General features: G+C 45.3%; 1 protein-coding gene across 2 annotated transcripts in view; it reads right to left on the bottom strand.

The window, feature by feature from the left end:
- VPS39 (VPS39 subunit of HOPS complex) overlaps window positions 1-14,759 on the bottom strand; it is a 44,402-nt gene that overhangs the window by 14,416 nt on the left and 15,227 nt on the right. For both annotated transcript variants that reach the window (XM_084774608.1, XM_084774609.1), the window contains 7 exons: window positions 14,310-14,404; window positions 13,485-13,583; window positions 13,008-13,100; window positions 10,237-10,420; window positions 7,602-7,722; window positions 7,382-7,502; window positions 1,631-1,760 (listed from right to left, as the gene is read on the bottom strand). In XM_084774608.1, the coding sequence (XP_084630734.1) occupies window positions 1,631-1,760; window positions 7,382-7,502; window positions 7,602-7,722; window positions 10,237-10,420; window positions 13,008-13,100; window positions 13,485-13,583; window positions 14,310-14,404 (843 nt within the window). The remainder of the gene's footprint in view (window positions 1-1,630; window positions 1,761-7,381; window positions 7,503-7,601; window positions 7,723-10,236; window positions 10,421-13,007; window positions 13,101-13,484; window positions 13,584-14,309; window positions 14,405-14,759) is intronic.

Genomic DNA, 14,759 nt, shown 5'->3' with positions numbered 1-14,759 from the left:
TCACAAAAGGTATTCCCTAGGGACCCTAGGTCACACCCTCTGGGAAAAAGCCAGCTGTTGTACATGACACTGGATCAGCTCTGTGAGGACTCACTTGAGAAAGACTGAGGACCCAGGACCCAGGACCCAGACAGCACCAACTTGTCAGCCATGATAGTGAGCTCCCTTGGAAATGGCTTGTCTAGCTGAAGACCTTGGGTGCTGGTAACTGATACACCAACGGGGAGTGCCTTACAGGGATGAAGCAGCATGGGAGCCATGTGGCGATAGCTAAGCAGCGGTCATGTTAGAGCAGGGTCACCCAGTCTGTTGTGAACTACAAACTAATTTCTGTCCCCCTTCCTGCTTTGAGAGCCTCCAGAGTTCCCTTTGCCACCATGCAAAATTGATCCATCAACAAATGGTCTCACACACCTTTAGTCCCAGTACTCAGAAGGCAGAGGCATCTCTGTGAGTTCAAGGCCACCCTGGTCTACAGAGGGAGTTCCAGGACAGCCAGGGCTGCACATAGAATCTCTGTCTCAAAAAACCCCCAAAACTGGCCCATTAATTTCACGAGGCCCTCTAACCACCCCCTAGTGATTCCCTCCCCTGTCAATTGATCAGACTCTAGTGAAATTACTCAGAACTGGTCTCCATTACTCATAGTCAAGAACCCAAGTGACTGGCCAGGGATGGGTGGGGGAAGAAAGAGGAGGAAGGCAACAAAAGGACATGGCAGAAAGCCAACAGATGCAATCACAGTAGCAGACACAGGGCGCAGTAGTCTGCACTGTCCTATGACCTCACATGACCTTCACGGAATACTCTAGGGAGTGCTGCCATTACACCTCTTTAATAGGCATGATTAATAGAGGAGCAAACTGAAGCAGGCAGTCCAGTGCTTTGCATCAGCTCTGGCAGGCTGCACTAGTTACTGTTCTATTGCTGTCACATGACCAAGGCAACTTAGAGAAGGAGGGACTTGTCTGGCTTACAATTCCAGCGGGATAAGAGTCTGTCATGGCAGGGTAAGTGTGGCAACAAATGGAAGACATGGCAGCTGAAGCAGCCACTGATGTGGGCATCAGTTGAAGCCCAAGCAGGAAGCAGAAAGTGAAAGTGAAATGTCAAAGTCTAGATTCTCAGAGCTCATCCAGTGTCTTACTTCTTCCAACAAGGCCGCATTTCCTAAACCTCCCAAATAGCACCACCAACCAGGGGCCAAATACTGAAACATCTGAGCTATGGGAGACATTCTCATTCAAACCACCACATAGGCCACCTCCCTTGGGCCCCGCTCTCACTGCTGCACTCTAACAGAGAGGGCAGGCTTTGCAGCAGTGGTCCACGCTGGCTCCCAACAACAACCCAGGAACTTCTCCCTGGCCTAACATTCAGTGAACACTAGGTGATCGATCATGTGTAATTGTTGGATCGGATGACTGTTACCTCTCTTTAATGATGTGGACAAAGCATTCAGGAAAACTGGAGGCCTGCATTAATGGGTGAGACCACATTAGACAGGGTAGGCCGGTAAGTGTGTAAGCACTGTGGCCTCTCACAAGAGCTTGTTAGACTCGTAGGTGAGCTCTGAGGAGAGCGAGACTCCACCAGCAATTCCTACCCCAAAGCCACACCTGCTTGTTACCTGTGCCAAGCTTAGCAAAGACCTGCATGGACTCATCAAAGCGCTTCTGGCAGAAGAGGTTGAAGGCATACAAGTTCTTAATGTGATGGATTTGCTGCTGTTTTTCACTGTCTGAGTCATCTTTCATTTCCTAAGAGAGAATAAATAAAAGCTCATCACTCTCCATATACTTGCTTTGCTCATTCTAGGCAGTGAAGCACACTAGAAGGCAGAGATGCTACAATGTTCAAGAGCAACATGGTATCCAGCTGCACAGACTGCCCCACAGTCTTCTTCTAAGCAACTACACTAAGACTTGGTTACATAATTAAAACATTTAATTTAATTATACGTGTGTATGTGTGTGTGTGTGTGTGTGTGTGTGTGTGTGTATAGGTGTTCTTCCTGCATATATGTGTGTGTACCATGTGTGTGCAGTGCCCATAAGAGAGAGAGCATCAGATTGCCCTGGAACTGGAGTCACAGTTCTGGAGTGACACTGTGAGCTGTCACAGGAGTGCTGGTAATCCAGCCTCGGTCCTCTGCAAGAGCAGCCAATGCTCCTAACCTGTGAGCCATCTCTCCAGCCCCCTAGTTACATAATCTCTTAAAATTATTTTTACTTTATGAGTGTTTGCCTACATGTATGTGTGTGTGCCCCACACGTCTGGTGCCAGGAAAGCACAAGAGAGGGTACCTACAATCTTCTCACCACACTGTTAATTAACTATGCAATGGAATTCTCTAGGGCTTCTACCAAGTGCCTAACTAGTGCCACTAAAGTCTATGAAGGCCATGACAAACAAGGAAAGAGGAAGAAACTGCCTCAGCCTAGAGATCACTGAGGATGTATGCTAATTAGTTAATGTGCGTGCCAGATTTGATCCTGGTGCATACACGAAAGGGCATTAATGGAGAGCTGGCCAAATCTAACCAAACCTAAAGTTAAATTTATAAACAAAACCAGCACTTGGGAGGCAGAGGCAATGGGATCTCTGTGAGTTCAAGACCAGCCTGGTCAATATAGAGTGTAAGAAGAATCCAAACTGAAGCCATTTTGAATAAAACGTCCATCTTGAATAGGAGTAAAAAATAAAGTTTAAGTTCTCAAGAGCTCCTTGGTTAACTGATAACCTGTTTGGCAGAGAGAGACATATAAGTGGGGAAATGATGTCCTGGTTGGCAGGTTGAGACATGAATACTAGGCAAGTCGCCCTGCCACAGTTGAATAACCCAACCAACGGGAAGAGAATAAGTGTGCCACATAGGGAACTGTTCCTAGAAAAAGCCTTTATCCCTGAATCCCTGAATCCTGACTCATAGAAAAATGTAACTGTAACCTGGAACAGATGTTTTTATTTTTTTCAGGTTTAAAAGCTCTGTAACATTCTTGCTGGGGGTCAAGGGGAGTTGCAGTTCAGCTCCTGAGTCTGTTCTGTGTCCCTGATCAATTAGTAGCAACGTTATTACAATAAACTTGACTTGGTATTTGAATTGTGTTGGATCCAAGTAGACCCCATAACAGAAAATTCCAGGACAGCAAAGACTACATAGAGAAACTCTGGAGAGATGGCTCAGAGGTTAAGAGCTCTGTCTGTTCTTCCAAAGGTCCTGAGTTCAAATCCCAGCAACCACATGGTGGCTCACAACCATCTGTAATGAGATCTGGTGCCCTCTTCTGGCCTGCAGGTGTACACACAGGCAAAACACTATATATAATTAATAAATAAATCTTTAAAAAAAAAAGAAAGAAAGAAAAGGAGAGGAGGGAAGGGGAGAGGGAGGCTAGGGAAGGGGAGGGGAGGGGAGAGGAAGAGAGAAGAGGGGAAGGGAGGGGAGGGGAGGAGAGGAGAGCGGCTGAGAGACACACCAGGAAGGCTCCCTAGTGCAGTGAGCACTGAGTTCAGAAGGGACGGCAGCACAGACCCGACCTGGGACTTAAGGGCTGGAGAAGAGTGTGTGCTCCTAGCAGAGGGACATCACATGCAGAGCCCTTGAGCCACAGAGCCCGGAACGCTCCAAGATGGAAGGGCTGTGTGCCTTGAAGAGTTAGGAAATGTCCTGTGTGTGGCCAAAGGCCAATAACGCTGTTATTAGTGTTATCTCCCTGCTAACTTTTCCCTCTTATATCTTGATCAAACTTTACTAAACTTAACCTCTTTAAAATGCTTCTTAGAATACTGGTGGGATGGCTCAATGGGTAAGGACACTTGCTGTGCTAGTCTGGTGACCTAAGTTTGGTTCCTAGATCCCTTATATAGGTAGGAGAGAACCTACTACATAACGTTGTCCTGACCTCCACATGTGTGCCTTAACACCCCCCCCACATATGTACACACACCCACACACACAATATTAAACTATGAAAATACATAAAACGCTTCTCAGTACCTTTCTTCCTCTCCACCCCAGTCCACTACTGTGAGCACACAGCTGTACCACACTGTGTATTGTGGCTTGGTAAACCTGGCTCTGCCCTCTTCTCAAGCTACTCCCAGATACTTATGACCTTCTGCTCAAGTCAGGATAACTTCAAATGTTCTAGAGCTGTGCCATGCTTGTTTTCACTTTTCTTTCTTTTTCCATTATTATATGTGTGTGCGTGTACACATGTGACTGGGTGGTAGGCATGTGTGTGCACATACATGCATGTCAATGAGGCACTAGGCTGATGTAGGAAATCATCTTCAATCAGTCTTCCACCTTATTCAATCAGGCAGGCTCTCTCAATCAAACCCAGAGCTGGCTGATATGGCTAGCCTTGCGAGCCAGCTTGCTCTGGGGGATGACCTGTCTCCACCTTCCAAGTCTGAAATTATAGGCAGGCCATCATTATCCACTGGCATTATATGGCATACATCCATTAGGCAAGTGGCAACCATGTGGTAATAGACATTCTTGCAGGCAAAACACCCAAATACATAAAAATAATTTAGTTCTTAAAAAAAAATTCAAAAAATTAAATACTGGGGCTAGAGAGCTGGCTCGGCTTAAGTACTGAGATGTACTTAAGATGGCTTCAGTACTTAACGTGAATTCCGAGCCTCAGCACACTAGTAAAAATCTAGCCAGTACAGCTATGGACAACCACAATCCCCATGTTGAGAAGATGACCCCTAGGCCAGGCAGTGTAGACAAACTGGTTGTCTCCAGGCTCAAAAAATAAGGTAGAAAGTGACTAAGGATGCCACCTAACATCAATCTCTGTCTACCACATGCCCACATGCATGCACGCGCGCGCACACACACACACACACACACACACACGCACGAAAGCATACAGAATGCCAATAAAAATATTTTAAAATGCTGACTCTCATTAGCCACCAGAGAAATGCAAATTAAAACCACATCAGGATTCCAGCTTACCCTAGTCAGAATGGCAGTCATTATGAAAATGAGAACCAACAAATGCTGGCAAGGGTGAGCACAAAAGGGAAACTTTATACACTGTTGGTAGGAACGCCATTGTGAAGACCAGGGTGGAGGTTTCTCATAAAAGCTTAACCCCGATCTTCTATATGACTTGGCGTCAGCACTCCTGGGCAGGGAGGGCTTCAAGCTAAGGTATCCTACAGACAGCTGCACACCAGTGTCTACTATAGCACCAATCACAACAACTATGTTATGGGAGCAGCCACAGTGCCTGGCACAGAGGCAGGAAAAAGGAGAATGTGGCATGTGCTCACACTGGAATTTCAAAGTTCAGGAAAATGGAGGCAACTGAAAATAATAAATTGAGTCATGCCAGCCTCAGGAAGACAAATATATACCTTTTCCTCTCATTTATGGTTCCTAGATTTTATACAGATACAAAAAAATCTTTGCCCAGGCCCTCCCCTGTGTGTGTGTGTGTGTGTGTGTGTGTGTGTGTAAAACACTAAAGTAGGAGTAAAACTACTTAGAGAATAAAGGGGAAGGGGGAGAAAGGGAAGAACAGAGAGAAAAACAGGCAGTGTATTCAACATAAAATATTTACATGTAGAAAAGCTTGAAAAAAATAGGATTTTAAATTACAGAACTTTTGCATGTAAAATAAAAGGTGCTTTTCAAAACAGCCAGCATGGGCTGGAGAAATAACTCAGCCCATAAAGGGCAAGAACAGGAAGCACAAGGGCCCTAGGTTGATCCCTGAGACCCACGTAGAAACCTGTGGAGTGGTGCTGCCTGAAGTCTCAGCACTGGGGAGGCGGAGCGAGGAGGCTCCATGGGGCTAGGTGCTAGCCAGCCTAGCCTAACTGATGAGCCCCAGGTCTCATTGAGAGACTTTGAGGGACAACAAGGTGGACAGCTGTCCTGAGGCACAACACCTGAGGCTGGCCTCTAGCCTCCACATGCACACACAACAGTGCATGTACACCAGTACACACACACACACACACACGTGCACACACACACACACACATGCACGCACGCACACGAGCACACATGCAAGAAGCCACTGCAAGTAATTAAAAGTGATCATTGCTTTTCCTTCAGAGACAGTTTGCAACATCATCTAGAAATCAAGCTTACTATTATCGTCATCAACACCTCTTTACATTAAACTAGTTTAAAGCCCAGTCTAGGCTCAGAGACTTATGGACATTTCTGGAAATCAAGTCCACTTTCTGCAGATACTAAAAGACATACATAAGTACATAAGCCATATGTGTCAGTGTATACCAGTGGAGGGTGAGACAAGGAGACTGTCACAAGATCGAGACCAATATGGGCTACATAGCCTTGTCTCAAAAATCAAAAAAGGGGAATAGTTACTAGCAATGGGAGAGAAAATGGAACAAGACACACTGCGGCTTTGCTGGGAACATCAGTCCACGTGACCACAAAGCAGAGTGGCTGCAAATCTGAATAAGATTTGCATCTCTCAATAGATTCCAATGTCAGGTACTTGTTTTCTAGGGGGTAACACCGAGAAGTGAGGGTGAACCTTCAAGAGGTGGGGCATAACAGGAAGGTTCCAGAACACTCTGGACAAAAGGCATTGAGAGAGGGCTGTTGTAGAAGGAGCCCTTGCCCTTCTTGTCCTCTCATGGTTAACTGACTGCATGCCCTTGTATGCAATCAGGTGGTAGCCAAGCCATGAAGTGGCCCTTGTCACGGAGCCTGCACTACTGCACTTGAACTTTGGATCTCAGAAATTGTGAGGCAAATAAACACACCTTTTCCTAAGCTGTCTGTGGCTACAGTGGTAAAAAGCTGACTGGCCCAGTGGCCACAGTAAGCAGAAGGCTGCAGCTTGGTTCAATGTAACAAGCGAGGCCATTCCAGACCCTGAAGAAGGCTTGCACATGCCATAGAATTCACTGTTCAAAGAATCAATGGGCCCTCTAGTGGCTACATCCAACTACACAATATTATGACATTCATGACATATGACTACTACTGTATGTTAATTGTCAATGTTAATTAATGTTAATGTATGCATTATCTTTAGTTATTCCAAACCACATAATATCTATTAAACTATTTTATTCTTCCATTACTTTTTAGAAGACACCATTAATAACTGACATCCATTCTACACTTGCACAGGTCAATAAGGTAAAATCACTTAGTTACAGAGATACTTGAAGGTGGACTTAAACCCTGAATCACAGCCCCCAGGCTTCCAGTTTATTCTGCATTTATATAAATGTAGAACTAAATACAATCTAAATACCAATCTCTATATGATGTTCAGCTGCTTTAGAGAATGATGAGAGGGAAAAAAATAGACAGAAAATAACAAGGAAAGCACTCTGCCTCCCAAATCTAAAGGATGAGACTTACAGCGAGCTGCAGAGCCAATTCAAACTGCTTGTCTTGGAGAAGCTGTTGGATTTGGGTTGCCATGGGGACAGGGATAAGTCTCCAAACAAAATGATTGCTGGCCACATAGATAATGTTTGATCTGGAGAAGGAAGAATATGGGTAAGAGGACACAGGATTCACAATGGTACATGGACTTGGGAGCCACGCAGCAGCCACAGTGAAGAGAGAAAGTCCTTACCCGCCCGAGGTAATAAAGCGGGGCCTCTGCAACTCAATGCTCTGAACCAGAAGTCTCGGTTCAAGTGTTCGGATCTCCACGTACCTGGGCAACACTGCAATGATGTATGGAGGCTGGTGCTCTGCAAGAAAGGACATGTTGAGCTTGAGTTCTGGTTGAAGGCTTTGGGTTAAGTATGGGCTTGCAGTCAATTGCTCACATGAAAGTGATATAAATGGATTTAAAAAAATCCTCAAGCCAAGCACCAAGACAGGAGGATCCTACACTGCAACTCACAGGAAGGAAGTGATACCAAAAAACATCTCTTGCATAACAGAGCTATACCAAGCTTTGCTAACATGGCTGGACCAGCTCCCCACTGTGCCCTTTAAACGTTTCCTGTGGCCCTTTCCCACCTGTCACAAAGCCAGGTCAGTAGTGTGCAGCTGTTCCACACTTCTGCCTGCCTTGCACTCTCACCAAAAGGGCAGGGGGAAGGCCGTTTCCTTTCTTCTTCCTCCTACTTGCTAAGGTTTCTGCTTGAGATTTTCAGGAAAAGAATGCAAAACGCCACTTAATGGCTGCTATAGATGGAATGTTCCTGTCTTTCCTAACACTTACATACACTAGATGCTGAATCCCCAGTGCACTGGTGTTGGGAGCGAAGGCCTAATGAAAGGCAGGAGGGACTACAGGTATGTGCTGTCACACCTGGCTTCCTCCTTGACTTTTTGAAAAGAACGTTTACATATCCACTCTTCCTTTCTGTACTTTGTAAAGATACTTTGTACTTAGTGAGCTGGGTGAAACAGAAGAATCTATAGAGGTGCTAAAGTCAGTACGTACACATACAAAAAAGCCTAAGATCCTTGCTATGAAAGACTTCCTGTGTGGTAAGGGAGATTTAACATGAATGTGGGCAACAGACCGTGTATCTCTGAAGATATATAGAAACTTAGAAACCCTAAGACTGAATAAAGACCAGCTATACTTTATACTGATTGAAATAAATTTACTGCTTGTACATTACATTAAACTTAACTGCAAAAATGTAAACACAGGTATTACAGGTGTAGCTCAGTCTGTGGTACTATCAACACAAAAACAGTTCTTACTTCAAAGGGAGTAAGAAAGAGTTTGTTCTGGAGCTAAACATGAGTGACTGTGGCCTGGGAACACAGATTCAGGGTTCCCCCAAATACTATGTTCCACCGTGACTGTGGTTACCTGAGATGTTATTAGGTGCAGAACAAAAGAAATCACAAATAGAGCTATCTTTGATTTGGGGCCATGGAAAGGCAGGTTACAGCAAAGCTGGGAAACGGTGCTATAGACGTTAGATGCTATCTGATGACATTCTTAGCTTTGAGATTGGTGAAAGTTAGTGGTTCACTAAGAATACACTGTAAAATTGCTGTTTTTAAGGTTTATTTTATTATTTATGTATATATATGTGGGGGGTTTGCTCACAGAAACCCAAAGAGGTTGCTGCATCTCCTGGAGGTGGAGTTACAGATAGTTAGTTGTAAGCCACTGGACACAGTGCTGGGAACCAAACTCTGGTCCCCTGGAAGAGCAGCAAATGCTCTTCACTGCTGAGCCATCTCTCCAGCCCCTACCTAACATTCTACCAGCTTCCCAGTAGATTCTACCATGGGCCTCTGATGGCCAGCCTACCTAATTCCTGCGTAATTTAGATTGCAGGCTGAGTTGGTCAAGCTCTGCACAACCTCTCACTCATGGCCAGCTTGCTTTTTGCATCTTCAGTCAGTTTTCACCCTGTGCTGTTGGCCCAGATGAAGGAACTGGTCCTCAATCCCATCCCAGACTCCTGTCTGCCCTGGTCCAATCTTACCTGTGTAGGACAACATCTCCATGTCTAATTAACCAGACTTCCCTCTCTGTGAACTACTGGATTCTAACACCTCCATGGGCTCTTGTCTCCTCATCTGAAACATAACCCTTTTCTCACAAGCTAGAGTCTCTCGGTACACAAAGCACTAACCATGTTTGTGTTTCTAACTGCAAAGAAAATACAGCAAGAGTGTCACATGCTTCCAGAAAATACCACTACAGAGCAAAGGGAGCCTAAGGCAGGCTTAGACAAGCCCACTGTGAAAACAGCCTGCCCTTCTAAGTCATACATATTAGAGGGATAAGTAAACAATTTCCAAATGCAGACGGTTTGGCAAAGGAGCTAATAAGAGCTAATGACAAGAAAGTGAAAGAATAGAAATGAAGACGTGGAGACAGCAGTAGACAGCCACTTCCTGAAACCCATGTTCTTTGTACAGTCTTCTTCCTTTGAAGTAAAACTCAACTTCCAGGGCCAGGCATGGTGGTGCACGTCTTTAATCCCAGCACTCGGGAGGCAGAGGCAGGTGGATCACTGTGAGTTCGAGGCCAGCCTGGCCTACAAAGTGAGTCTAGGACAGCCAAGGCTACACAGAGAGACCCTGTCTCGAAAATCATCCCCCCCCCAAAAAAAAGCCAATAAAAAACAAACAAACAAAAACCCTAAAAATTAAACAAAACAAAAAAAAGGAGGCAGGGACCTGGGAGGTGGGCAGTCCGCTAGAGCCATGATGGAACTGATCCTACAGGGAGGACACAGCCCCAACCCAAAGGACAAAGCAGCAGCTACTGCTGGCCTCACCCATGGCCACTGGGATGTCTGTCCAGTTCAGGGCACATTTCTGAGTGCAGATGCCTTCTTCGTTGAGCACCACAGTGAGATCATCCTGACCCACGGCCACTTTTCCATCTGCCAGAGGTGCAACTAAAGGCTCCAGCTGCTTGCCTGTGGGGAAGAGCTCTTTGATGGACCCCTTTCCATCCACCTGCAGGAAGACACGAGGGGAGTCACCCAGCACTCCCCAGACATGAGTGCAACCTGGAAAAATCCACACACACTCAAATCAGGGAAGCCAATGACGTGAACATGGTCTTTGTTATGACAATCTTTTCCATAGTGTAAGAACAGAGAAAAGCATCTGCCTGGCTTCTACCGATGCTAGATGCTACAATACAGAACATCACTTCTGGCAGAAATGCAAAATGGTACCAATAGTTTATCTGCTAGGGTTGTAGTAGAGCTACCACAGGAGCCAGCAAGACCACTCCTAGTTACTGTCCAGGGAAATAAAAATTTACATTTATACAAATCCCCAAATACATATAAATACAAATAGCAGCTTTATTCAGAATTGCTGAAAGTGGGGAGCACTTGCTTCAGCACTCTCCTTCGGCTGACGGGCCACTAAAGAAACTCCAGGCTGTCGTGTCAGGACGACTACGGAGTGGTGAAACCAGCAACCACCAGTGCACAAACACAGAACCTCAGACGCACTCTGCTAAGCTGAAGATCTCCACTCCATACAATCTGTTTACATGACAGTCTACAAAACAACCAAACTTAAGACACAGAGAGCACATCCCTGGTAGTGGAGGACTGTGAGCTGGATGAGGGGAAGAGATGTGAGAGGCGACAGAGTTGCTTTGAATTGTTACTGTGACATCAGTTACATCACCCAGATATCTGTCACAATTAGGGATTGCACAACAAAAAGAACAGAATTTAACGTATGCCAGGGTCCTAACACAAGATTTGCCACCCTCAGAAAATGAAACCTCAAGAAGGTGAAGGGAGTTGGGTGCAGTGGTGCACACCTTTAATCTCAGCACTGAGGCAGAGGCAGGCAGATCTCTGTGAGTTCGAGGCCAGCCCGGTCTACATAGAGAGTCCAGGACAGCCAAGGGTACACAGAGAAACCCTGTCTCAAAAAACAAAAAACAAAACAAAACAAAACAAAAGTAGCCAAGAGTTTAGCTTACTCTTATGAAGTGAGGAACATTCCATCGTTTCTACATAAAGCATGCACATCAGAAGGGAAAAAGCAATGTTGTGGCTATTCACCACTCTGTACTAGAAAAAACAAATTATAAAAGCAATTTGTATAGCAAGATACTTTTTAGAATACACACACAGGTGTTTTGCCTGCATATATGACTGTGGTGCCTGGTGCCCAGAGAGGACATCAGATCCCTTGGAGCTGGAGTGGCAGCTGGTGTTTAGTCACCTTGTGGGTGTTGGAACTGAACCTGGGTCCCCTAGAAGACAAGTCAGTGTTCTTAACCACTGAGCCATCTCCAACCTCCAAGCAAATAAACAAGCAAACAAACAAAACTAAAAACAGGATAGAAGCCCATATAGTAAAAGGCAGAAAGTTAGTATTTTTTCTTTTATTTTCTTTTTGAGGTGCTGGGGAATCAAACAGAAGGTCCTACCCCTCACCTGTACTGGTTGTTTCTGATCTGGGGGAGTCTGAATGATTTGCACGTCCTCTATTTCCTTATCAATATTTTCTATAGTACACCTGCTTAACTTAAGAAATAATTGAAAGGGGCTGGAGAGATGGCTCAGGGGTTAAGAGCACTGACTGCTCCTCCAGAGGTCCTGAGTTCAAGTCCCAGCAACCACATGGTGGCTCACAACTATCAGTGATCTGATGACCTCTTCTGGCCTGCAGGTGGTGTAATGCAGGCAGAGCACTGTATACATAATAAATAAATCTTAAAAGAAAAAAAAAAGAAGTGAAAAAAATGAAAACAAATATACTAAGAGATTGTGAACTCAAAAGTCTGAAATACTTAAGCTAACACTAAAATTCAAATATAATTCCTGAGCAGCCTGAGCAGTAGTAACATGAAGGGAAAGGCTGTGATAATCGGACAGATGGACAAACAGTCATCAGATACTATACGTAGTAACACAGAGAATAGAAACCTGACTTTGCTTGGCTTCAGTTGCACGGACACCTGACTTGTGGGAAATATTGAGTATGTACACACACACACACACACACAAGCACACACATACAGACATACACACACACAGACACCTGACTTGTGGGAAATACTGAGTATGTATACATACACACACACACACACACACACACACACACACACACACACACGGACATGGACACACACACGGACACCTGACTTGTGGGAAATATGGAGTATGTGTACACACAAACACACACACACACACACACACACATGGATGGACGGACACACACACACATGGACACCTGACTTGTGGGAAATACAGAGTATGTACACACACACACACACACACACACACACACACACACACACAGAGACATACACACACATGCACACATGGACACCTGACTTGTGAGAAATACTGAGTATGTACACACACATACACAGACACACACACACACAGACACAGAGAGAGAGAGAGAGAACTATGCACAGAAAAAGGAATGCTGTTACACCCAAAGCTCTATTTAAAGCAGTCTCCCGACCTGTAGTTAAGAAGCGATGACCATGTGGCAAGGTAAGTGTGTGATCACTTCCCCAAAGCAAACTGATGAGAGTTGCAAAAACAGAAGAGTTTACCCTGATCAGGTAGTAGTCTCTCTTGAAGCCAACACAGATAGAATTTTCACACCACGCCATGGACTTGGGCACATCCGGTACACTGAAGTCCCCCTGAATAAAGAGAATATGAGTTCAGTTGAAGAGATGTTAAGAGGGGATGGGGTGGGAGTCACACCTTTCTCTTAGACTACTTCCAGTCTGCAACATACCCTACACCCACACCTGAGCACAACTCCTGTAGAACTATATAAATAAAATATAAATCACCATGGAACTGGAAAAGGTGAGAACCCACTATGGATAAGGCAGTTGGCAGGAATACTGTGGAATTACAAAGCAATGGGCACGAACCAGCAAGCCCTGGGATGCCATGTCAGAGCATCTGCTGGGGAGGACCTCAAGCTGGGGTTCTTCACTAGGTCTAAACAGGAGACTGTGGGCTGGCCTCAGTACCAGCTCCCACCCCACCCACACAGCAGGTACAGTGGACTTTACCTGCAGTTCGTGGAATTCCCTGTCCTTCCAGAAGTACAGCTGCAGCTTCTTTCTCACCGCCACACACATCCGCAACACCTCCTCACCAGACTCGGTGTGCTGAGGAGAGACACGGGAGCCAATGAGGATGCGATGACTCCACGGTACAGCGGCAAGCAGATTGGCAATTCTCTACCTCAACATGAATGCAATCTGCAAATCCCCTGTACCCTCAAGCCTCACTGTCAAAGCCGGGTGACTGGACACCACTCTGTTGAATATGTAGACACACCTGGTTCAGGATTACTTCTTCCACACCGACAGTCCCAACTCAGAGTAGGTCTTTCATTCTAAAACTGCGCTATCTCCCCAACCACTTGTTTCCTGAGTAGATGTGAACCACAAGAGCTAACAGTGATCAGAGCTAAGAAGAGGCCTGGGAAGCCTAGAGAGCAGAAGGATGATGAATTGGCAAAAACGAGACGTCTTTTTTGAGCAATGAAAACTCCCAAGTGAGAAAGACCACAGTAATCTTCTTAGAACAAGTCAATTTAATATCACAAACAGGTTCACAATACTGTTAAGGTCTTGCTTTCCCACCAATGGTTGGTCTGACAACTGTCTTTACCTCTGGCAAGTCACCTTCTGACACAGACACCTTGCATTTTAATTAGCACATGGGGAATGAAAATCTTGCATCTTTGCACGGCATCTAGTATGACCCAAAGCAAAGCATTCTCTCTGAAGGCTGCTGGGTTTGGAAGTCAGAGTCATTCTTGCATGGAATGGTAGAAGCTAAGGTGATGCTGCAGTCATACAGCCAAAGTTCACCTGGAACACACTCACCTGGAGGTCACAGGTGAACAACGATGCTCCCTTGGCCTTTGAAACTGTAGTGATTTGTTGAAATGTCAGTAAGTCATGGACATAAATGTTGTTTTCTGTTTGGGAGGAAGTACAACAATATCACTAAGACAAGCTCTAATATAGTCACAAAGATAAAAGCAAAGAATCAACTGTGGGGCCGGGCGTGGTAGGGCACCCTTTTAATCCCAGCACTTGGGAGGCAGAGGCAGGCAGATCTTTGTGAGTTCAAGGCCAGCCTGGTCTACAAAGTGAGTCCAGGACAGCCACAGCTACAGTTGCACATTATAACAGCGGCCCACTCTGGGCTCTATCTGTACAAACGTCTTCTGTTCCTTACGACTCTGAGCTGACTTCGGGAAAGCAGCTTTCATTTCAGCCCTGCTGTGTGTGTCCTTCTCAAATGTGGCAATATGTCAGCATATTTATCCA

Source organism: Acomys minous, assembly GCF_964271855.1.
Source record: "Acomys minous genome assembly, chromosome: 3".
Classification (NCBI taxonomy): Eukaryota; Metazoa; Chordata; class Mammalia; order Rodentia; family Muridae; genus Acomys; species Acomys minous.
Note: the sequence above shows the minus strand (reverse complement) of the source record. Positions and strands in the feature narration are given on the sequence as shown.